The following is a 22,481-nucleotide window of genomic DNA, read 5'->3' as shown; positions in this document are numbered from 1 at the left end:
ATTAAAATGTTTTGCATTTCCCTTAAATTTTGATTAAAGAATGAACAGTGTGGTGTTGAAAGCCAGTCAAAACCAAGGAAGTTTCTTCAGGCCTGAAAGCTGAGATGGCTTTTGCCTGCTACAGAAACAGGGGCCGTGGTCCTGAGAAGTGGGTCCCCGAGGAGATCTAGCTCTGCTGATGCCAGCTTGGGTACTGCTGCTCTGCTCCCTGCAGCTTCATGGCCACAAGGCAGAGCGCTCTGCAGGTGCCAACAGAAAACAGGCTGGATCACTGCAGTCAGTCAATAATTAAATATTCATACTCTTGGCCTTGGCCTTCTTTATGTTTATTCATTCATGAAACTTGTGACAGTGTGTTCTTTGGGCATGTTTTAAAATACGCTGCCTCGGTGTAAGTTCTCAGACTGAGAAAGTGCAGGTTAGCAGAGGACTGCAAAGGAGGAATGTGAGCCAGTCTTGTTTGCTTTTGGCTTCTGTCCTTCCTGCCTCCTTTGTGATGTTTGCAGCGATGCCGTGCAGGAGCTGAGCTGCTTGTGCTGGCATTCATGGCTCTGCTCGTCCGGATCTCTTCCTCGTTCATTTTTTCTTGGTGGTGTATTTTGTCAGGATTTTTTTTTAAGCCAATTTTTTGTCCTTTCCTTGACCTTTACATCAGAAATAGCAGATTTTAAGTAGCTTTCTTTGAACAAACAACTCAATATTGAGTTCCCAGCACAAAGGCTGGAACACAAAGGCTGGGGTAAAAAGAGGCTACCACGATCCATGTATATCCATATACAAGAGAAGGAGAGAAAAAGAAAGACTGTAAATGGGAAGAGGTGAATGATTTTACATCATTGGTGACAGTCATGAAGCTGCCTCTTGAAAACTGGCTTGTATTTTGAGGTCTGCAAAAGGCAAAGATACTGAAAAAGAGAAGATAAAAAAAGAGCCTTATGCTGCCTTGGAGTCTGGGGAATAAGCTGTATAGTGAGAAATTCAATGAGGAGGTGCATGGTTGTGGTACGCAAGATGTAACCTTTCCACTGGAGGCAGTGTGGAGTGGTCCTCCCAACAATGTCACCTTTATGGGGACAGACATTGCTTAAATTGTTCCTCTTCTGGGAGGCTAGCAGAAACCTCCCCACAGCAGTGCCAAAACCACTGCCTACCCCAAGAGACAATCTTCTCTCCTTGTATGCTTTCATTTTCAGTCTGTATCTGCTTTGTTCCTTGTATTTGTTTTGCAAGGTGTTTGGGGAAAAGAACATGTTTTCAGACGGCACTTGGCACCTGCTGTTCCCTTGCCTTGCTCCCAAATCTGTCTCTGATCCTTCCAACAAGCTGTGCTGGCCTCATTGGACGTAGATCATCTGCCCCAACCTGCTTCCCTCCTGGGGAAGCTGAATACCTCCTTATTTTTCTGCGAGTCTTAATTTGGTCATTTCCAAATTGATTCATACTTTTTCCTGCCCATATTTTTAATTTGTTAAGGTCTGCTTTTGCTAATTATTTGTGCTAGAGAGAGACTCGTTCTACTTTAGTGGTATCTGCAAGTGTAATTTAACCTCTCTTCTAGCACATTAGTGGCATTAAATAAGACTAGTACTAGTGCCAAACCATTTGGCATCCTATTAGCCCTGTTATTCTCAGCTCAATTTGGTGTCATTTAACATTAACTTATGTTTAAAATCTCTCACCTATTTTTCTGTCTGTGTGACTGAATTTCTCCCAGAGCCAATTTTGATTATTTTTAAGAGACTTTAGGTGCTCAGAACCCTTGTCTTAAGTCCATTAAGTTTCTCTTGACTGCACTTCCCTTTCCCATGTTATTCTCTCTGTCTCCAGAAAGAGAAGGAGCCAAGCTTGTCATCGAGCTGTGTTATTTCTGAACTCTGCTTCTTGACTGCAGTCTATCACCTTTTACATGTCATGTTCAGTCCCTGCATTTCAGGGTAGATTTTCCCCTAGGAAATGAGAATAGTCCCATTTTCAGAAGTGGTCAGGTACTCAGCAGGTCCTATTGTGTCCACCCACCATTAGCTGAGCACAACTGAAAACTTGCTCCTGAAATATCCAGGACAATAATTTTTCTGTGTTTTACTATAACTTTTTTGTGTCTTATTATTACTTCTTTTATTCTGTGCTGGTTTGGAGCTGTGCATACAGCAAATAATTTGCCAGGGTCAACGTTTACTGTAATCAATGATTCTTTTGCATCTCTGCAGTCTTTTGTTACCTTTCCAGTTGTCCTTGACTTTGGGGAAAAAAAATAATTATTATCTATGTTAATTAGCAAAAAATCCTCTCCAGCTCTAACAGGAGCCTATCACCAAGATAGGCTGATTTGCAGGCATTTGGGCTGTCCAACAATTCCCTTATCTGACCTTCACCAGCAATTATTTTTGCAAGGTCTTTTTTTTCCCCCTGCATGAGGTGCTCAAACTTATCCAAGTATTTTTTGCCTGGTTGTTCTCGCCTGGTGTTAATATTCTGGCAGCACCAGACAGGCGTGGTCTTTTGCTGGGCACTATACTAACAGACCACAAGAGACCAGAGACCCGTGAAGGACTTTGAATAAACGTTGAGGCAGCGATGAAGGACAGACACAGACAGAGAAGTAGCTTGTCCAGGGCCCCTCTGGTCTTCCTGACACTCCGAGGGCTTGCCAGGTTCCTTTTGGTTCACTCTTGAAAGGAGAAACTAAAGAAAGGTTATTAAATCTGTATAACTGTCTTGAACAAAAAACCACGGAAGTTCAATCCCTGATATGGAAAACTGTTAAAGATTCATAATTGCAATAAAACTGTCTAATTGAATTTGGATTTTCATTGTTTCAGTGCTGCAGTGAGCTCGCTGCTCCTTATTTTAGCAGCAAAATCCACTCCAGTGGATTGCCCAGTGAATTAGAAAGACCCGAGAGATGATACTCATTACACCTGAATGTGTGTTTCTCTTGGCAGTTTAGACACTTTCATAATTTTCCCTCCCTGTTATGTTGGTGGTCAGCAATTTTCCGATTGTTGGTTTAAAGCTGACAGCTTGAAGAGAGCCTGAGATATTTGTGGAGTGTGATGGTCGGGAACGTGGTCATTTGTGTCATTTGCCTTCCCTTGGGCTGCCTTCCTCCCTCCCTCCCTCCCTTCCCATTTTTTCGTCTCTGTGGATGAGCTCAGGTGGAGCTGGCTGCCTCTGGCTCTCTTTCTGCAGCTGCTTCACAGAGGTGAGGTTGGCTCCAGGCTGTCTTTCTTTCAAACCAGGGAAGTTTCACATCCCTAGCATATGATTTTGGCAACCAATCTGTGCTCCGCAGCCTGCTGGGGTAGGTGTGTATCCCACCCTGACACAGCTCTGCTCTGTGCTCTCGCCTCTCCAGCCAGCCGGTGCAAAGAGCCACCATCCCCTGGTCATGACCTGCCAAGTCCGACCCGTGCCCAGTGCTGTCTCTCGTCCTTCCACAGGGAAAGTCAGAGAAAGGGAAGGCCAGCCAAGAGCAGGCAGCTCTCTTTGCAGGATCTGCTGCTTTGAGCATCTTACTGGAGCCAAAGCAAAAGATGGTGCAGCAGGACCTGGCCCGTGCCAACACCAGGGCCTTGTAGTGGCTGTTGCAATGCATCTGTCACGTCCTCCCTCTTCCCTTTCAGCTGCAGGCTTGCATCAGCCCAGCTTGAAGGCATTGGCTCCCTTCTTGGCTGGCCATAGGACTGTGGGTTTATCTCTTACCTGCGTCATCTCTTTTGCCTTATTAGCTGTGCAGCCGCCCTGTTAACAGCAGTTATAAAGACAGCAAGCAGAGGGCATCAGCTGACCCATGTGAGGACAAAACTTAGGGGCCCTGCCTGACAGTCGTGTTGGTAGGGACTGGGCTCTCCTGTGCTGCCACAGTCCTTGCTATGCACCAGCCCCTCTGTGTGTCACAGAGGAAGGAACTGTCCCCAGAAGAATGAGGCAAATGTGCTCGAGGTCACTGGATGGAGCTGAACACAGAACCGAGCTCTGCTGCAGCCAAGCTGTGTCTGGACTCATTGATCTTAAAGGACTTTTCCAAACTAAACAATTCTGTGATTCTGTGGTGCTCTTGCTCCAGGTCCTTTTCTCCTATCAATGCCACTCAGAGCATCCTTCCAGCCTCACTGAGCATGCTCTGTCCTTTCATCAGAGGGAAGGGTAAATAGGAGCCCTTCTCTGGCTTCTCATTATTGCCAGCATTGTTTTGTATAGCTCCATCAAGCTCCCCACACATTATCTCTTCTCTAAATTTAACAGACCTAATCTTTTTGATCTGTCCTTTCACAGGCATCTTCATCTGCTCTAATCATTTTTGCTTCCCTTCTCTAGAACTGTTCTCTCTGCATCCCCTTGCTGGGCAGGCAGAGATGTAACCAGGGAATGCACTCACAGCAAGGTCACGCATTCACTTGGATATTGCCATTACACTAGTTTTAGAGCTATTCTATATGGTTTTTACCACGGTTTCCCATCACATGTTTTTATTGCAGGCTTACTTGATGATTCTCACAGCTGCACCCTCAGCAAAGTGGTCCATGAGTTGTTGATTATAGACTTTTGCCTGTGTCCTCTCTGGTCATTCAAGAGGCATCAGTCGCATCTCGGCCAGTGGCAAAGTGCTGCCTGGTTCTTCAAAGCACCTTCACCAGCCCCTTCTGCCACCTTTCTGCCACCTCTAGTCTGAACTAACCCAAATAGTTGAGTGTTGCTGGTAGATCTTGACTCCCTCCTGGGCCCACCCTCACACTGCTGCTGCAGGCATCTTAGGATTTTCTCCCCCACCTTCCGGATGTTCAATAACCCTCAGGTTCTCCTATTTCTTTGCATCTCTTTATTGCTTCTCAGGGAGATCCTGTGCCATCTCTCCCTCTGCATCCATTTTTGCAAGGCCAGAGGAACACACAGGTCTCCATGGCCCTGCAGTGGACAGGGAGGGAAGCTGCTATGCCTCCTTGGCACTTGGAAACTCTGCCACTGTAATCCCTTAAATAGCCCGAGCAATACCTGTTTGCACAAGTGCCATGCAGTGGATTTGGGGGATTTCTTCTGCCCTCCTCTGGAAAGCAGGCTGGAGCAAGTGAAGTGCTCCTGGCGCTTGGTGCTGCTCTGAGGCCATGCCACCTCTCTGCATCATGGTGGCCACCCACCAGTCCAGCACAGTCCTGGGGCTTCCTGCCACCCCACAGCAGCTGCCTGATCCTGTAGCCATGTGGGTAGTCAGATGAGAGAGCTGAACCAGCTGAAAGCTGACCCTGCAAAAAGCAGCCGTGAGTTTCACTCAGATTCATTAACTGAGCCAGGTCACTACTGTGGGACAAGTGAAGGGAGGGATGCTTGTGAGTGCTGAGCTGGATAAGAAGAGCCAGACCCTCCCTCTTGGAAACAGCCTTGTGTTGATCAGCTGACGCTTTGACAGTCTTCACCTGCACGAAGGGGAGTCCCCAGTGCTCTGCAGCCTCTCTGCGCAGATCATGGGTCTAAGAGTTTCTCCAGGCTTCTGCGTCCTGGCTTGGATTTGCAGTGGGGCCGGAGTGCCTGGTGCCTGGCACCACTTGGGTGTGCAGGTCCAGGGCCCCTGTAAATGGCACCTGGAATTTTCTTTAAGACTTATTTCAAAACAAAACAAAATGCAATAGGTAATAAAACTGCTGCAGTCTCCCTTTGAAGGCTGGGAGGAGCGTAATTCAAGGTAATGGTGTTTTTCTTTGCTATTGAGCCAACTTTGCTCTACAGCAGTCTGTCTGTGAGGTGCCCTCATGCCACAGGAATATAAAAAACCTGGCAAAAATGGGATGCTGAGACCACGGCACTGCAGAGTATGAGAGGGGCCCAGGGGGCTGGACTGTGGTGTCTGCTTTGATGGTAGCTCCCAGGCTAAAACCCTCTGTCTGAAATGGTCAGTCATGCTGCTGTTGAGGTGCTGGCTTATGCTCCCAGTTGCACCCTGCACCCTTGGCTGGTTACACTGCAGCTGGGACAGCTTCTCAGCACTGGGTAACTGTCCCTGAATGTGGCTGCTGGCAGGGTCAGACCCTGCTCACAAAACACCCTCGCCCAAGTAGGACTCTCAGGACTGGGATTAGCATCAGTTTCAGACAGACAGAGGCAGGTCAGTGGCTCCTGAGATGAGCACAGAGCCAGGGTCCTGCTGCCCCTGTTGCCTCTGATAGCGCTGGGCTAAGTTCTGTTCACTTCTGCCACCCAGGGACTCTCCACCAGCTCACTCTTCTCCTTCGCTCTACTTGATTCTCATAAAGATCACTTCTCAGGTGGTCTGAACAGTGTCTGTCACACCACGGACCTCAAGACAGCCAGGGTTGTGATCAGGGATCTCTTCTGGCCCAAGCAGCAGGAATTCTGTCTTTTCTTTGCCATTCTTGTGCTCGCTCTGCTGAGGATGTCCTCACAGGGATGCTGGGAGAAGCCATGGTCGGGTTTTATCAACGCTGTATCTGACACTGTGGTATGGCCACTCTGCCCTCGGTTCCCACCAGCCCTTCACTGGATGCACTAGTGGAAGGGAAACATTGTCCTGGGAAGACAACGTGAGAGCAGTGGATGCCTTGACAGGGGTCCTGTTAGCCTTGAAGCCTCGATGGTTGTAGGATCGACCATCTGGATGCCACAGGCATAGGAGCACAGGCTAGCAGAAATCGAGTGGGAGTGTGCACGGACGTTGCCCATATGTGTGGCAGTCCTGCTGCCACAGCCCCCGGCCTTCTTCCATCTCAGCTGGCAGCGCTGTGCCTGGAGAGTAGCTGATGCAAGCTCTGGCCCTGTGCTCTTGTGAGCTTCAGCATGGCTGTAGCATAAAACAGAGGCAATGTCCAAGTGCAGGGGCTGTACTGTGGTTTCTGGATCAGCTGCTGCCTCCTCGGACCAGCAACTGGCTTCCCTTCCTCACTGGAGCAGTCGACAGATCTCGCATGCTTTACGCTGAGATGAGCATTGCTGGTGGTAGTCCTCATGTCTGCTTTCACCCCAGCAAAGTTCTGGGTAGCACTGGGGGAAACTTGGGTGACAGCAGAGTCACAGCCCACCCCACAGACTTGGCAGTGGTTAATCATGGCTTCTCACTGGAGTAAGAGTCTGGAGAATTAATCCCAGTCCTCTGAGGCTTCCTTAACCCAGTGACAGAATGAGATGGGCTGAACTGAAAGGATCATATTGACTCTCCATGTTATTATCTTAAATTTAGAAATTCTCCCCCCTCCCTCTTTTCTCCTCTTCTCCTTCAACATGGAGGTGAGTTATTTAAAGGAACATCTCATTCTGCTTGCATTGCAGCATAAACAAACTAAGACTGTGTTTTGACAGAGCTGAACAGAAGCCTATGGTTAAGCAAAGATATGAATGAGCAGTTTCAAAGACGTGGCTTATCAGAAACAAGGTGAATTGTAATACGGGAGTGAGGAGGAGTGGCACTGAATGCCCTAGAAGCAAAGAGAAAGAGGACCTGGGATGAAGGGGGAAATGCCAGACGAGTGCTGTGTCTTGAACATGGCCGCGCTGTCAGGGAAGCTCCTGATTACAGCAAAGGCCCTGGCCACAAAATGAAAGCTCTCGGGAGCAGCAGGGGAGGAAATAGAAGGAGAGGAGAGATGAAATCTAGCTGTCTCAGATCCTACAGTTTACAGAGCGTTGGAGACTGTGGTGAGACACTCGAGTTGAACCCTCCCTGCTGCACGCAGAGATCTGAGGTTTGGGGTTTCTGCAGATGGTTCTTGGCCTCCCAGCTCAGTGGGAGGGATTGGGGCTGGAGGTCTTAATATTCTTTGGGGGCTGTTTTAACCAAGTTGGTCTGCAGATCTAGTTAATGGAGGAGACTGGGCAGATTAGTCTGAGTTGGGGATCCTAATCACGCTCCTTTAGGCTTCACAGCCAGGTCCTGACCTGGCTGTCAGCTTGAGTGCTTGGTCTCCAGCCACCGGCACTTGGCCCTTCTCCCTCATTTTTCTTGGTCCCTCCAGTTGCCGTGTCCCTAGTTTTGTGGTGGGTTAGACTGAGTAGCTCCTCCCTGGCGGGAGAGGAAGGCATATTCCTAACAGGAAAGCCCCTAGGGCCTGCCAGGCTCACCCCATCCTGACTCTGCAGGTAGGAGACCAGATCCTGGAGGTGAACGGCAGGAGCTTCCTCAGCATCCCCCACGACGAGGCGGTGAAGCTGCTCAAGTCTTCCCGCCACCTCATCATGACGGTGAAGGACATCGGGAGGCTGCCCCATGCCCGCACCACTGTGGACGAGACCAGGTGGATAGCAAGCTCCCAGATCGGAGAGACCCTTGTCAACTCAGCAGGGTATGTGCTTGGTACACCCCGTGCAAGCTTGCTGTGTAGGTCTGTCGACTCAGAGCTCCTGTAGGGTGCACGCAGTCACCCAGGGTGGGTGTGGAGCCCCAGCACGTGAAATGGCAGCCTGATGCACTGCAATGTGCACGGGCAACCTGTTGATGGGAGCACCCCTGGTGCTCAGGTGTGTGGCCCCCATATCCAGTGCTTAGAAGACAGCATCTCTGGCCTGTGAGATGGATCAGGTCTGGACAACATGCTGCTGCCCCTTCCTTGTTCTCTCAGGTTAGAAGCTTTTAGCTTACAGGCACAGAGAGGAGAGTACATAACAGATCTTATGCCAGGCCTCAGGTGATGAGTGATGGGCATATGGCACCGGGTGCTCACTGATCTTCTCCCTCCTCGCAGGGCAGTGGGAGACCATGCTGCGGAGGCGACAGCCAGGGTAAGAGATACCAGGCCTTCCTGATGCCTTGTGAAAAAATCACCACTGTTGTCTCTTATTTTCCATGGGAGGGAGGGCTTTGTGCTCCTGATTATAAAAGGGATGCTAGTTTTATGAGGACTCTAGCGTTACTCCTCCCCACCTCATGTTGTCAGCTGTTTCTACAAACAGTGACATAATGCGTACGCCCTCTCCTGTGCTGCTGGTGAGTTAGTTCTGCAGCACATCTGGTGCCTCCTACCCTGGGAGCGATCACATTAATGGGCAAGGGGCAATGATCACACACAGGCAAGGACTGTGGGGACCTCCTCTACCCTGCAGAGACCATGTTGTCTTCCACATGGTGGCTGTCTCTGGGTCCTGACAGTTCCTGGGATCTTTCCCACCCCAAAGCAGAGCTGAGCCAGCCCTCTCCAGCACACTAGCCAGTGGCAGGGCTGCAGCAGTGGCAGGGACTTAGCCAGTGCTGTGACTGCAGCTCTGTGCCAGCATGTCTTCTCCAAACACCTCTTTGCAAAGTGCATTTCTTTTAAATGGAAATGAAGCAGCAAGGTTTCACAGGTGGCTCTCACTGATAATGGCTTTGTGCTGTTCGCTGGCAAGACATGCTCCCCAGCCTCAGCTCTTGTCAGTGTCTCTGGGATAGTCAGGGTCTTGTCTGGCTCCATATCCCTGCGCTGACTGTGCCAACACTGCCTGGGAAGGGAACAGCAAGGACCTCCTCTTAGAAATCCCTTTCAAAGAAAGCCTTTCATCTGCAGCCAGACATGTCTCTCCCTGGGACTCCTTTGGTTGCCCGTGGCTCTTTCTTCACCAGGGTCTGCTTCAAGCTTGCAGCGGCGGCAAATCTGCCTTTTACACAAGATGGGAAGCTTGCCTCTCTCGTGTGGCCCCAGTTCCCCCAGGTCTGCCAGGAAAGAACACGGGCTGCTGTTAAATCAATAGTTGGTCAAGGGACAGCATCCATGCTTGCTGAACAGAGCTGGGAAGCCGTTTTGTTTATTCAACTGGTGCTGCATAAACTCATGGCTCTGGAGTTACCCAGACAAGTAGTGACACTAAGTGAGCGGCCGTGCTGGTGAATCCTTGGGGGTACCTGTCTCCAGTCATTCTTGGCATCCCCCTTCCAGTCCCGCTTTCCAGCTTTGCCACAGGTGGTTGGGTGAGAGCAGTGATCTGAAACGCAGGCAGCTTGGGCTGGTGGGCAGAGCCCAGAGCAAGGGGACAGTTCTCGGTCCTGCCTATGTTGCCCAGCTGTCTCAGCAGAGAGACAGCTGCCTTCCTTTCAGCAGCTGATTTCTTGGCATCCCAGGCCAAAGCCTATCTCCTGTCTTCTGCAGCCTGTGTTTTACCGGGGCCTGGCCGGCTCCCAGGTAACGCTGAGCAGCATGGTGAACCAGACCCGAGTCATGCTGGAGGAACAGGCACGGCACCTGCTGAATGAACAGGAGCGGGCGACCATGGGGTATTACCTTGATGAGTATAAGGAAGGCAACATCTCCGTGGATGCTCTGGTCATGGCGCTCTTCGAGCTACTCAACACACATGCTAAGGTGAGGCCCACACCAGGATCAGGGCCAGTTTCTTGTACGCGGTGGACTGAGCAGAGCCATTGTCACAGTGTGGCTCAGTGCCTCCAAGGTTATCTGCTCAGGGTCAAGGGTGAGGGTATGAAAGCAAAATCCAGTTGTGGGATATTGTGGGGGATACAGGCTGGTGTTCAGTGGCAGAGGAGGTTCTGGTAAAGTTTAGGACCAAACCTCCTCGTGTGTTACCTGCCAGTACGTCTCATTACCACTGTTGAACAGTGTGGGAGGATGGGTCTTCACCTACCCAGGAATATGGTTGTGCTCCAACCTCTCTTTGGTTGTCTGTCTGCCTGGCCCAGTTCTCACTGCTTTCAGAGGTGCGGGGTGTGATCTCCCCGCAAGACCTCGACCGCTTCGACAACCTGGTGCTGAAGAGAGAGATTGAGTCCATGAAGGCACGTCAGCCCTCAGGGCCCAGCATCGGCACCGACTCCTACTCTATGATGTCCTACAGCGACACCGTCTCTTCCTCCAGCAGCCACTTCACTGCCACAACTGTCAGCTCAGCCCGGGTGAGTCTCTCCTGGCTGTTCCTTTTTCTTTCAACACCTGCTCCTGGCAGGCCTACAACAAACTCATTTCCCTGGAGTGCTATAAAGGCATTTCACCCTGCAGGAAACCCTGTTCGGTCTGCTTCCCCGATGGATTCCCCCAAAGCTTTTTTTTCCCTTGCAGGCAGGGTGCAATAGTGTGATTTGTAGGAGCAATGAGGTGATGCAGTGACATGTGCTTGGTATCTCTGTGCCCCCGAGACTGAGATGCTATTGTCCTCTGCATGGGGGCTGGCCCTGCTGCTAAGTGTCACTTTGTCCCCAGCAAGGGAGGAACTCTGCCTCCCTTCCAGGACCTCCGCTGTGCAGCATCAGCTGCATCCATGCAGAAATCTCCGCGACTTGTCACTGCCACACCATGCCTGCTGCTATTCACCAGCTATGGCTGTCGCTTTTAAATCACATCCTTAAAGACACTAGCTGCCTGCTCCCTGTCCCAGCAGGGACTGCAGCAGCCAGGCCAGCTGCATCCTGTCCCAGCCCCTGCCCACTCCCCAGCATTAAGCGGCAGCGCTCCCACGTCTCTCTGCCAGGCCTTCATTGCATGCACCATCTAATTAAGTTATCGTAATCACCTCAGAGTGTGCAGGCACACAGCCCCAAAATTAATTTCCTAGCCATAAAATGCCTTTCATCATAAATGCATTAGCAACCTTGGAAATTAAAACCTTCATGAAAAGAGCAGATGACAATGGGCTTTCTGCTAGTTCAACAGCAAGCAAACCAGCCCACAGCCAGGACACGTGGGATTGTGCTGTGAAGGGCCCAGGCAACACAGCCGGCAGGGGGGAGAGGCGGGGGGCTTTCCTGGGACTGTGCCTGCCTATGCAGTTTGGTCCTGCCTACGCAGTTTGGTCCAGCTTCCCAAGAGGCCTCAGAGAGTTTCAGAGTATGAGCAGTGTTTTTGTCCCGTTGACTTCACAAATACCCATAGGAAAGCCATCTGCTCTGTTCGGGATGGATTACGGTGAGATCCTTTCTGGATCAGGATAAACAAAGCGAGTTTTGCTCTGCTCTCTGAAGGCCTGCTGGGAACATCTTTCCAAAGTATCAGAGGGCTAACACAGGTCTGCCAGGACTTGGGGTCTGAGTGCGACACCCTGTTCCCATGCTATCTCCGTGCCTGGGGCTGTACCACTTGCTTTGGGTGCACTGTGCTCTCCCTCCTGCTGCATGACACCATGTGCCAAGCGTGGCTGCTTGGCCTGGTGTGCGAGCGATGGCCCAGCCCCAGCTGGCACACGAGCCCTGAGGCTGGGGAGGGAGGCCGGGGTGCTGCTCTGGCACAGAGAAGAGAGTGGGCACCACTGTTGTAAGAGCTTCCTTCAAAAACATGTGTCCGTTGGTCACACTGCAGGTCCTCCCTGGCAGTGTGGCACCTCTTCCCATGGGTGTGAGAACATACACCCCTCCGAGCTCTGCCTCGGGTGTTGGGAGCACTAACACTTGAGATGGTTGTCACCACTGCTTGCTGAAACAGCTGCCAAGACAAGCGCAGCAGCTCTTGTGGATGGGTGCTTATCTTGGCTAGCAGGAGAGAAAGAAGAGGGGCAGAGCTCCCAAACAGTTTCCTCTGCCCTCTTCTGCCCTAAGCCCCTGCTGCTGTTGCCCTCCCCAGCACCTCTCGCAGGAGGGGCTCATTTCAGCCTTCACATTCAGCACTGGATGCAGCTGGATGTGGATTCTGCAGGGTGGGTTTTGGGGGGGGGAGGGATGCATTGTGCCGGGATTTGCTTGTTTCGCTCATTTGTTCTGCATCCTCCCTGATGTTATGTTTTCGCTTTTATGCTTGTTTTAATCTGCTTTTCCCCTCGCACGTCCCCAGGAGCGGCTCTTGTGGCTAATAGACCTGATGGAGGTAGGGGCTGTCAGCGAGACGGGGAGCTCGAGTACTGCGGTTGCCATAGTAGATGGGTTGAGAGTGCGTGTGAATGTGCGTCGGGCGGGAGGCGGGGTACAGGCCGTCCAGGGGCCAGCATGTGGCTCAGCCACGTGAAGAGCCGCCTCGTTTCACCAGTCTCTGCCTTTTCTTCCTGTGGCTCTGCTGAGCCATTCCAGAGTTCCTTTCCCCAGCTCAGCAGCACGGCTGCAGGCCTTGGTGCTGCAGTGCAGAAGACTCAGCCTTGAAGCAAACCCAGCTGGTACCAGTGTCCTGCTTGCACTAAAGCCCTGAGTGCCACTGACAGCTCAGGGCTGGGGTTTTAGAAGGACCAGCAGCCTTGATGCCCGGTGGACCCCATACTGCCCTTCCTGCCTTGTTGCCTGCTCTACCTGCTGCTGTGCTGTCTTGCTGGATGGGCACCCTGACTAAATACCAGTAGGCTGGTCACATCCCGTCATGCATCCTCAGGGATGGGGGAGAACTTTCCTTACGGGCTTTGCATCTGCAAAAATCTGTGCCCCAGTGCAGGAGGGTTCAGTGTAGTCACGTTGTGCATGTTCAGCCTTGGAGAAATCCTCACACAGACTTTAGAAAGGTTAGACGTGGATGTGGGGAGAGCCTCAAAAATCCCATTGTCATGACAGAGCTCTAGGTTGGGAGGAAGCCGAGAAGAGCTGCAGGCTTGTCCCTGGCAGCACAGCTCTGTGGTGTGGAGTCCATTCCCTTCTCCTTGTCTGGGAGGAAATCACGGGCATCAGTGGGTTAAGCACACACAGCAAGTGGTGGAGCTGAGAGCTGCTAGTACGGCTTTGGGACAGAGGACCTCTGGTAGCTGTGAACCCAGCCCAAAAGCCACATCCCTCTGGGAATGGCACTGATCTGGAAGAGGATAGCTGTACTGTTCGCAGACTGAATTTATCACAGGCACCCTGACCTGTGGGATGCGTATTTCTTTGGCTTCATGACCAAAGGCAGTGACACTAGACCAGGCCCCCTGTCCCATCAGTTCTCCAGGGGTCAGCCAAAAATAACCAGTGTGAGGCTGATCAGGACCTGCCATGCGAAAAGTGATTCCATTATGGGATGCTTGTAGGATACTCAGAGATGAGACAAAGCCATGTTTGATGGTGCTACCCACAGATAATGTGTGTCTGCCAATCTCAGTGTCACTATCACCTCCTGTAAATCTTGGATCTCAAGGTGAGTCCTGCAAAGCAGAGGTTAATTGTAGACTGCAATAATTGGATGCAGCTTGTCTGATCAGAGCAGTATGAATTTCTAATTGCTTACAAGCAAGGCAGTCCAGCATTTTCTTTGTCCCTGCCTTCTGCCCCAGCCCTCATTGTTAGGGTTAAGGAACTGAAATCCCCATTGATTTAGTTTTTCTTCTCCACTGCCTCCTAGCAAAGACGCTGCCATCCAAAGGTGCCTTATTCTCCTAGGGCCTGATTCCACAGGTGCTGACTTGCTCCCAGCTCCCTGAAGCTGCAGGATTGGGCCCAGTGCAGTGACCCAGTTGAGTTGCTAGCCCATCTGTCTTTGGTCTCTGTTTCACAAGTAAGGAGAGGATGGCACTGAGCTGTTCCTCTCTCTGGAAAGTGAATCTCAAGCACAAGAGCCCACAGGCTCTTTGGCAGCTGACAGATGATCTCTGTGTCCCCAGAGGGAGAGCAGAACGAGAGCAGAGAAACAGGGGACATCTTCCTCACCTATGTCCCCCTTACAGAGCTGCTCCAGCTTCTAGCTGTCCTCTGACCTCCTCCAGGACAGGCACAGACATCTCATATGGAGGGTTCCCATGCTTGGCATGATCCTTTCAGGTGATGAGGATAGAGACAGAGTGAAGTCACCATGTGGGTCATTGCATCACCCTCAGAGCCTCCGAAGTCAGAGAGGTCTGTGCTCAGGATGGGGCAGAGCCAGGGGCTCTGGGGCTCCTCCAGCCCCGCGGGTGCGTTCTGGGGTGGGAAAGGGAAGGGGAGAGGACGAAAGCTGGGTTTATTCTCAGACTGGTGCCATTGTTCAAAATTTAAACCCTGCGGGACTCAGGCTGAGTAGCTTTGCAAAGCTCTCGTTAGCAGTAACTGGAAAATAAGGGACTCATTTGGACCTGTGAGGTTAATTAAAGGTTGGGTTGTATTCCCCAGGGAGGTGACAGTTTCTCCACCACTTAATCTGCAAATGGAAACTGGCTGCTTGTCTGAAAGATGCTCTCCAGCTCCATCGCTCCTGCCGTGGACCCCATGCAGGATAGGAAGGACAAAAGTTTTCCAGCTGTACCCTGCAGAGGGGCTGGAAGGGCCTCGCCTGGCCTCCAGTTTCTATAAATAACTAGAAAATAGATGGGGCAAAGGAGCAGAGAGTCAGTAGGAGGGAGCAGCCTCCTCAATAAATACTCATTTTTCAGAGCAGTGGCACGTGGCTTCGACGGGTCTTTCAAGGGAAATCCAGGAAAGCACAGTCTTAAAATAGCCAATTGCTGAAAGCAAATGTGCTCAGCTTAAAAGCCATTACATTTTATAGCCCAGAGCAATTTCTATTTAATTGCTTTTGCCCCAAAAGTACTAAGCTGGGGAAAGGCAAATCTCCTGCTTGCACACTTCAGCAGAAGAAAGTGCCCTGAAGAAGATGAGCAGTATTAGTGTCCCTGGCTGTTCAGGGAGAGCAGAGCCGGGGCAGCAGGATTAGGGCCATCTCGCTGGGCTGGCGGGGAGGGCACGGGGTGCAGCTGGCCTCTGTTTGCCAGAAGGATTCATGTCTGCGTGCAGACTGGTCCTAGCTATGTGGCTCGGGGCTGGGACACGACATGTGATGTGCTCTGGGTTGGGCTTGATGTCATGGTGATGGGCACAGAGTTCAGTGGCAGGACTGGGGGAGGTGGCACTGGCAGATTTTAGCGGGGCATCAGGCAGACTCTCCTCTTTTTAGCAGCGATGTGACTATGACTATTTGATGGCAGTCTGCTCCTGGTCGTATTGCAGGGATCTGGTCCTCACGCATTTGCCAAGAGCTCAGTGAACCCCTGGAGGCACGTTGAGGCTGGCAGAGGCAGGGCTGGAGAGAGAAGGGTTAGGGACACAGCTGAGATCCTCTCAAATGCGGCCAGGCTGGTGCTGAAATGCCACCATCTCCGCCTTGGCTCCTTTCCTTGTGCATGCAGCCATTTGGCTGGATTAGAGGCTCTGGGCAGCATCTGGAGGGGGGCTGGAGCAGGGGGAAGGTGATACTTGGGCAGCTTTCTGCAGAACAGCTTTCTCATTAGAGGAAACGACTGCAAATGGAGGGAGCTCTGTGGTGAGTACACTGGTGCAGCTCGGTGCAGTTTACCCAGTGCTGCGTTTTGTCCAGCTGAGCATTTCTGCTCCTTGGTGTTATGCAGGGACATGACGGCACTCGAGCTTTTGAACCCATTGGTACTTCAATTAAAGTTGCTATTGCTAATGCATGCACAGCACAGAGAAGTTCATGATCATTTTAATCAATATGAAGGCAGGTTGCTTTTGAAATAGCCCTACCTGTGTCTTCCTCCAGCCTCAGACATACGGTATCCCCCCATCCTTCATGCCAGCGCTTGGATTTGCACAGTCCTGTGGTGTGTCAGGTCTGGCTGAAGCCTGATCTTTCTGTTGCTGCTGCCATGTGTTTCAGCCAAATCTGTCTTCTGCCCTGGCTTGGCCGCATGGTCAGTAACTCAAGAAGGGGTAGGGGATGTTTCTCTTTCAACAGCCACCTGCCTTTACATAGATTAATTGATGAAGAAATCAACCTTTATCAGAGGAAGGAGTTGTTTCCCAAGCTAATACTTTACCTGTCACTCTAAACAAGCCATTTCTTTTAGTTCTCATTTTCTAGAGTTCCTTCTGAAGCCACAGAGATAAAAGCACTTTCCATCAATGTTTTTGCTGCTTCTCTAATGCTCTTAATTGTCTCCCATGTCTATTTTGGGACACTAACATCTTACAGGCACAACAGCAGCCTCCAGCAGATGGGGGAAATGCAGATGCACACCAGCATTTCAACTAATCAGTTGTTTACCCTGCAATAAATAACACACAGTTAAACACAAACTGTACCCTGCCCATTCCAGCACAAATGAACAAACATCCCTGTGAACGTGACAGAAACGAAGTACACTGTTTCTGAGCAGCAGCAGCACCTCTCCAGATCAGGAGTTACTGCGGGAAGGGGTTGCTGAGTCTGGTTTTGCTCTTACAGGGCCTTGCAGGGGAACCAGACGGAGCTGGGGCTGTGCACCACTGGCAGAGCATCCCCCAGGAGAGTACTTGGTGCCTGCCTGGGGCAAAGCCAGCAGCAGAGCCATGGCTCTGGGCTAGACTCAGGACCAGCTGGGTTCAGGCCCGTCCAGTGCCAGGCCAGGCATGGCTTGCCAGGGCAGAGCTCCACACCCAGCCTCCACTGCACACCCTGTCGTGGTTTAACCCCAGCCAGCAACTAAGCACCACGCAGCCGCTCACTCACTCCCCCCCCACCCAGTGGGGAAAAAGAAGCAAAACCCACGGGTTGAGATAAGAACAGTTTAATAGAACAGAAAAGAAGAAACTAATAATGATAATGATAACACTAATAAAATGACAACAGCAATAATAAAAGGATTGGCATGTACAAATGATGTGCAGTGCAATTGCTCACCACCCGCTGATCGACACCCCGCTAGCGGCGATTCTCCGCCCCCACTTCCCAGTTCCTATACTAGATGGGACGTCCCATGGTATGGAATACCCTGTTGGCCAGTTTGGGTCAGGTGCCCTGGCTGTGTCCTGTGCCAACTTCTTGTGCCCCTCCAGCTTTCTTGCTGGCTGGGCATGAGAAGCTGAAAAATCCTTGACATTAGTCTAAACACTACTAGCAACAACTGAAAACATCAGTGTTATAAACATTCTTCTCATACTGAACTCAAAACATAGCACCGTACCAGCTACTAGGAAGACAATTAACTCTATCCCAGCTGAAACCAGGACACACCCCCAGTTCTGCCATCCCTGCTGTTAGCCAGGGCGCCTGTTTGCTCTGCTTGACTGTATCCGCATCCTCTCCTTGGGTCCATCCCGACTGACAGCTGTCCCTGCGCAGACAGACTGACAGATTCCCAAAGCCCTTCTTGATTTCTGGAGCTGTGATGTGTTCAGAGCTGTGTTGTGCCATTTTCTAATGACATTTTGACTCATAAAGGGAAGGCAGTGGCAGTGGCTTCTATTTGCATCTGAGACCGACTGCTCTGGTTTGCAGGGAGGGGAAGTTTTAAACTTTTTCATTGCACTTCTCCCGGAAAAGATCCAGGTGTTGAACCTGCAGCCCTCAGAGCTGGTTCCTCCCTCCCTCCAAATTAAACAGCAGGAGCTGGGATTTGAGTTAAGAGGAGCATGCTCCTCTGCTACAGAGGAAATTGCCCTGGTAGGTCAGGTTCACAGCATGCTTTGAGCATGCTTCTTAGCTTGGGAGAGTCGGTTTCCCAAGTTGCTTTGCTCATACGTGTGAGTCTCTAGGGAACTTCCCAGGAAACCAAAACCTTTGGGTGAAAGACTGGCCTTTGGGGGGGGGGGGGGGGGGGGGGGTGTTGGGCAATCCTCTGTATCACTCTGCATGTTCCCTGTCATGCTGGTACTGTGGTGGTTGCTCCTTGCTGCTGTGACCTGGTTTTCTCTCCTTCTTTGCTCTATCAGAACACGTCAGAATTGGAGGAAGGTGGAGACGGCCACCAAAGTAGCGTCAACACCCTGCCGGACATCTCCCTGGTAAGACACTGCACCGTGCTGCTGCACCTCGGTGGGGAGCTGGAGGCAAAGGGATGATACCAAGTTTTGCCTCAACTTCTGTAGCTCTTTGCTACATCACCTGGCCATGGATGTCACTGCAGTCACTGAAGCGAATTAATCAGACCAGTTGGGAAGAAGGATTCTGGCTGTCTGAATAGGAGTAGCATCTGTGCAAACCAGAGCAAAAGTTGGGTAGTTTGTTCTCTAATTGTCCTCATTTGTGAGTCATATTCTTATTGCCAGTAAGGTCAGAAAGGCGTTTCTATGAAAATCGGCTCGTCTTGCCATGGTCACTGTGAGAAGGCAGATGCAGATGACTGTGAGCCTGGGGAAGTTCTCGCAGCTGGGCATGGTGTCCTAAAGGCTTCTGTTCTTGGTCCGGCAGGATGATATCTCCTCCTTCCCAGATGAACCACCCAACTTCAAGCCTCCGCCTCCTCCTTCAGCCCCTCAGATGCTGGACCCCTCTGCTGCCCAGCACAGGAACCCAGGGAAAGACAAGCCCAAGCGCCCTTCCTCTGAGTCGTCTCAGTCAGGCCTTTTCTTCGTGGCCCCCCGAAACCCCAGTCCCCCTCCTGGCCACCCCGAGAAGGACACGGTCAGCATGACCTCCACTGCTACCACATCCACCGAGGAGTCTGCCCCGAGCGCTATCTATGCTACCATTTCCCCGGCCCTGCACAGCTCCAGGAGGCAAATGGATGCCCAGCTCTCCTTGGTCAGCCAACACCCCATCGGTCCCTTCCCCAGGGTCCAGTCCCCAACGAGGCTGAAGAGCCCACCCCCAGACGGCCCTGCAGCCGGTGGGCTTCAGAGCCCCCCTTCCCCGTCCCCTCCTCCGCCCCCACCCCACCCGGCACCCCCTCCACCGGACAAGGGCAGCCCGCAGGCCATGGCCAACCAGCATTTCATCATGGTGGAGGTGCACCAACCCAACAGCGAGCCCGACGTCAACGAAGTGAGGCCCTTGCCCCAGGCCAGAGGTGGGTGTCACGTTATCAGCCGTGGGGTGAAAAAAACCCTCTCTGCGGTGTTCCGAGAGAGAGAAACGGGCAAAGAGACAGCCCTCAAGGGCAGGAACCGGAGGAGTTGGAAGAGGGAGAACTGCATCAGGCTGTAGGTCCCTGCCTGAGCAGCAGGCTTGGTTGCAGGGCTTCCCCCTTCCAGGTGGGGATGTGGGCTGGCAGCGCCTGCCAGGGAGGGGCCGCAAGGGCAAACGTTGTGATTTCGGTTCAAACTCCAGGTCAGTAGGGTAGGGTAAAAGCCACAGAGCGTGCATTGGTGTGGCAACGTTTGGTAGCTGTGTGTTGGTTTGCTTTTTTCCGAGGTGAATTTTCAATTGCAGAAAAGTTTGACAGCTCATGGCAAAAAAAGTGAAAATCCAGGAAACACATAAAGCCCTCCACAGTGTTATCAGCAGTAGCGGTGTTAATCTCTGAAACAGGGCAGCCACCTCCCCATCGGCTTTCAGCACGCTCTTCAAAGCTTCCCTGGGTTTCCAGTGCAATTCAGGCTGACCTTTGCTTAAAGACCAAGCTCTGTTAGGCACTTGATTGCAACTTCTCTCTTGTGTGGGCTTTGCTGTATTAGTTAATAAAATCTGCTTCAAGTGGAGTTTTAAAAGAAAAAAAGAAATTCTGGGATTTTCACATTAACTCCAGATTGGGGGAAAAAAGAATTTTGATGGTGGCCACACAGAGCTTGGGGGTCAGATTTATCCTGAGCATATCCCAGGAAAAAGGAGTGGAAGCGAGGGAGGAGCATGCTGGGCCCCACAGGTCCCTCAGCAAATGGCTCTGGTCCAGCGGGAGTGGGAAGGGTGGTCCTGGAGCCCTGAGGGTGCCCAGGAGGGTGGGCTCTGCTTTCGGCTGAGACCCATTGGGGCTGGGGGTACCCACAGCATCCCCGAGCCCCTGTGAGCCCCCTTCGAAATCCCCTGTTTGCGTCCGGGCTCCGTGGGACCCCGTGTGAGTGGCGTTGTCGCCCTCCTGTGGCACCGTCCTCCCGCTGCAATTAGTTCATTAATCTCAGGGTAATGAGTGAGGGGCTGGAGGGCCTGCCTCTGACACTGAACGGAGGCCGGATCCTGCCCGAGGGGTGTCAGCAGTGTGACCCCCAAGTCCCAGAGCCGATTTCCTGGAACTTCAGCCCTCTCTGCAGGTGCTGTCATACCCTTGTTCCTGACACTCATTTCCAGGGGCAGAGTCTCGATCTGCTCTCAGAGTCATCATCCTTGAAGTGGAGAAGGCTTCTGCCTGGTAGCTCTTTGCTCAGGTCTGTCCCATCTCCTCCCAGACCCTGGTGTTGAGCATGGGCTGGCTCAAACTGGCCTCCAGCAGGTTCCCTGAACTCGTTACCCTCTCCCTCCATCCCAGTTCGGGATCTGGGTTGGAAGCTGGACCTGGGTTTGAGGCCACTTGTTCCTGTGCACAACTCTGCTCTTCAGCAGGGGTCCACCTGGGAAACCCCCTCTGAAGTCCAGGTCTAAATCCCAGGGAACCTGCCCAGCCCTGGGAGCGGGTGAGATGTCCTCCCTCTGGTACGTGGCCCTGTGGGTGCTCGGCTGGCCGCAGAGCTGTGCTGCCTGACCTCTAACAGCCCTCATCTTTCCCCAGCCTCCACGCTCTCCCAGCTGTCGGACAGCGGGCAGACCCTCAGCGAGGACAGCGGGGTGGACATCGGGGAGGTCGAGATGAGCGGCAAGGACAAGAACCGGCAGCCGGTCCCTGGGAAAAGCCGAAGCCTCAAGGAGGCCGTGAGGAGCGAGGGGGCGGCAGAAGGGGCCGCCAAGCCGGTGAGGCTGGGTGCCCAGGGGCCTCGGGCTGCTGCCGTTCGCGGGAGGTGGACATATGGGGCTGCCAAGGGGCAGTGCTGCTTTCTGCTGCCTCGTCCAGCCATCTGCTGGTTCTGCTCCCTCTGCCTGTGGGCAGCAACCCCTCTTTTGTGCTTTGATGGGTCATCGATCCTCTTGTTTGATAAGCTGAGTGAGCTTGCTGGTGGGCTGAGCTGTGGGGAAGGGAGCCAGGAGCAGCTGAGAGGGGCACTGTAGGGCTGATTCACTCCATCCTGGGTAAATCCGGTCCCTCCCAGCTCCAGCAAGCAGCTACTTGGGACATGGCAGAGTTCCTGGCTCTGAGGGGACGTCCGCAGGACACAGTGTCCCGTGAGTAAAGTCACCTGTCACCTAGAAAGGAAGATGGCATCAGGTATCAGAAGTAAATTGGAGGGTTTCTGGTGGTGGCAAAGTTGACGGGCTTAGGCAGGCAGTCGGAGAGCTGCTCTGCTCCTTCCCAAGCCCTTCCAGACCTGTACATGGTTGTGATCTTGGATGTCAGGAGTCAGAGAGCAACCACAGGCAGCGTGTCTGTCCCTTTCGCATGGAAGCCTGCTGTGGGGCCCCGGCCGAGGGAGCGGGACAGGCAAATGGTGCCTGGCCTCCCTCAGCAGCGCTGCCATCTCTCCCTGCAGCCAGGGCTCCTGGAGCCCACGTCGTGTCTGATCCGAGTGTCCAAGAGCGCACCAACCTTGGGGATCGCCATCGAAGGTGGAGCAAACACGCGGCAGCCGCTGCCCCGCATTGTCACCATCCAGGTAGGGCAGGCTGAGAATGGGAAGAACTTGATACACATCCCATCCCTCTCCTCCCTGGACAGACTCAGGAAAGCCCTTCAGCCACGGCCAGAGCGCAGTGCCAGCCCTGCCCCAGGGGGGATTCTGGAGGTGTGCTTTCCCCCTCCTATAGCCCTGCATCTCCCCAGACATCAGAGGCATCATTCTGCTGGGAGGCCATTCCCAAGGATTCCATTTGTGTCCCGTGGATGATCCCATACTATAAGGCATGTCCTGGGAGCCAAGGATTCGCTGCAGACATTTCAGAGGGGGTCTGGGCAGCCCTGAAAGCTTGGCTGGTGTCTCCAGATGTCTGGAAACTCCCTTTTTCTGCTCATATAGAGGATTGGGGAGG

At 52.4% G+C, this 22,481-nt stretch overlaps 1 protein-coding gene across 6 annotated transcripts in view; it reads left to right on the top strand.

Annotated features, from left to right (window-relative positions):
- The window catches only part of WHRN (whirlin), a 58,485-nt gene that overhangs the window by 34,874 nt on the left and 1,130 nt on the right, over window positions 1-22,481 (top strand). For 4 of the 6 annotated variants that reach the window (XM_030000664.2, XM_030000666.2, XM_030000665.2 and 1 more), the window contains 9 exons: window positions 8,083-8,285; window positions 8,685-8,721; window positions 10,062-10,274; window positions 10,610-10,822; window positions 12,687-12,719; window positions 18,425-18,496; window positions 18,903-19,500; window positions 21,133-21,311; window positions 21,986-22,108. In XM_030000664.2, coding sequence (XP_029856524.1) covers window positions 8,083-8,285; window positions 8,685-8,721; window positions 10,062-10,274; window positions 10,610-10,822; window positions 12,687-12,719; window positions 18,425-18,496; window positions 18,903-19,500; window positions 21,133-21,311; window positions 21,986-22,108 — 1,671 coding nt within the window. The remainder of the gene's footprint in view (window positions 1-8,082; window positions 8,286-8,684; window positions 8,722-10,061; window positions 10,275-10,609; window positions 10,823-12,686; window positions 12,720-18,424; window positions 18,497-18,902; window positions 19,501-21,132; window positions 21,312-21,985; window positions 22,109-22,481) is intronic. The other 2 variants (XM_030000667.2, XM_030000669.2) reach the window with 2 other exon arrangements.

This window comes from Aquila chrysaetos, chromosome 24 (genome assembly GCF_900496995.4).
Source record: "Aquila chrysaetos chrysaetos chromosome 24, bAquChr1.4, whole genome shotgun sequence".
Lineage (NCBI taxonomy): Eukaryota > Metazoa > Chordata > Aves > Accipitriformes > Accipitridae > Aquila > Aquila chrysaetos.
The sequence above is the reverse complement of the archived record's forward strand: the minus strand, read 5'-3'. Positions and strand labels throughout refer to the sequence as shown.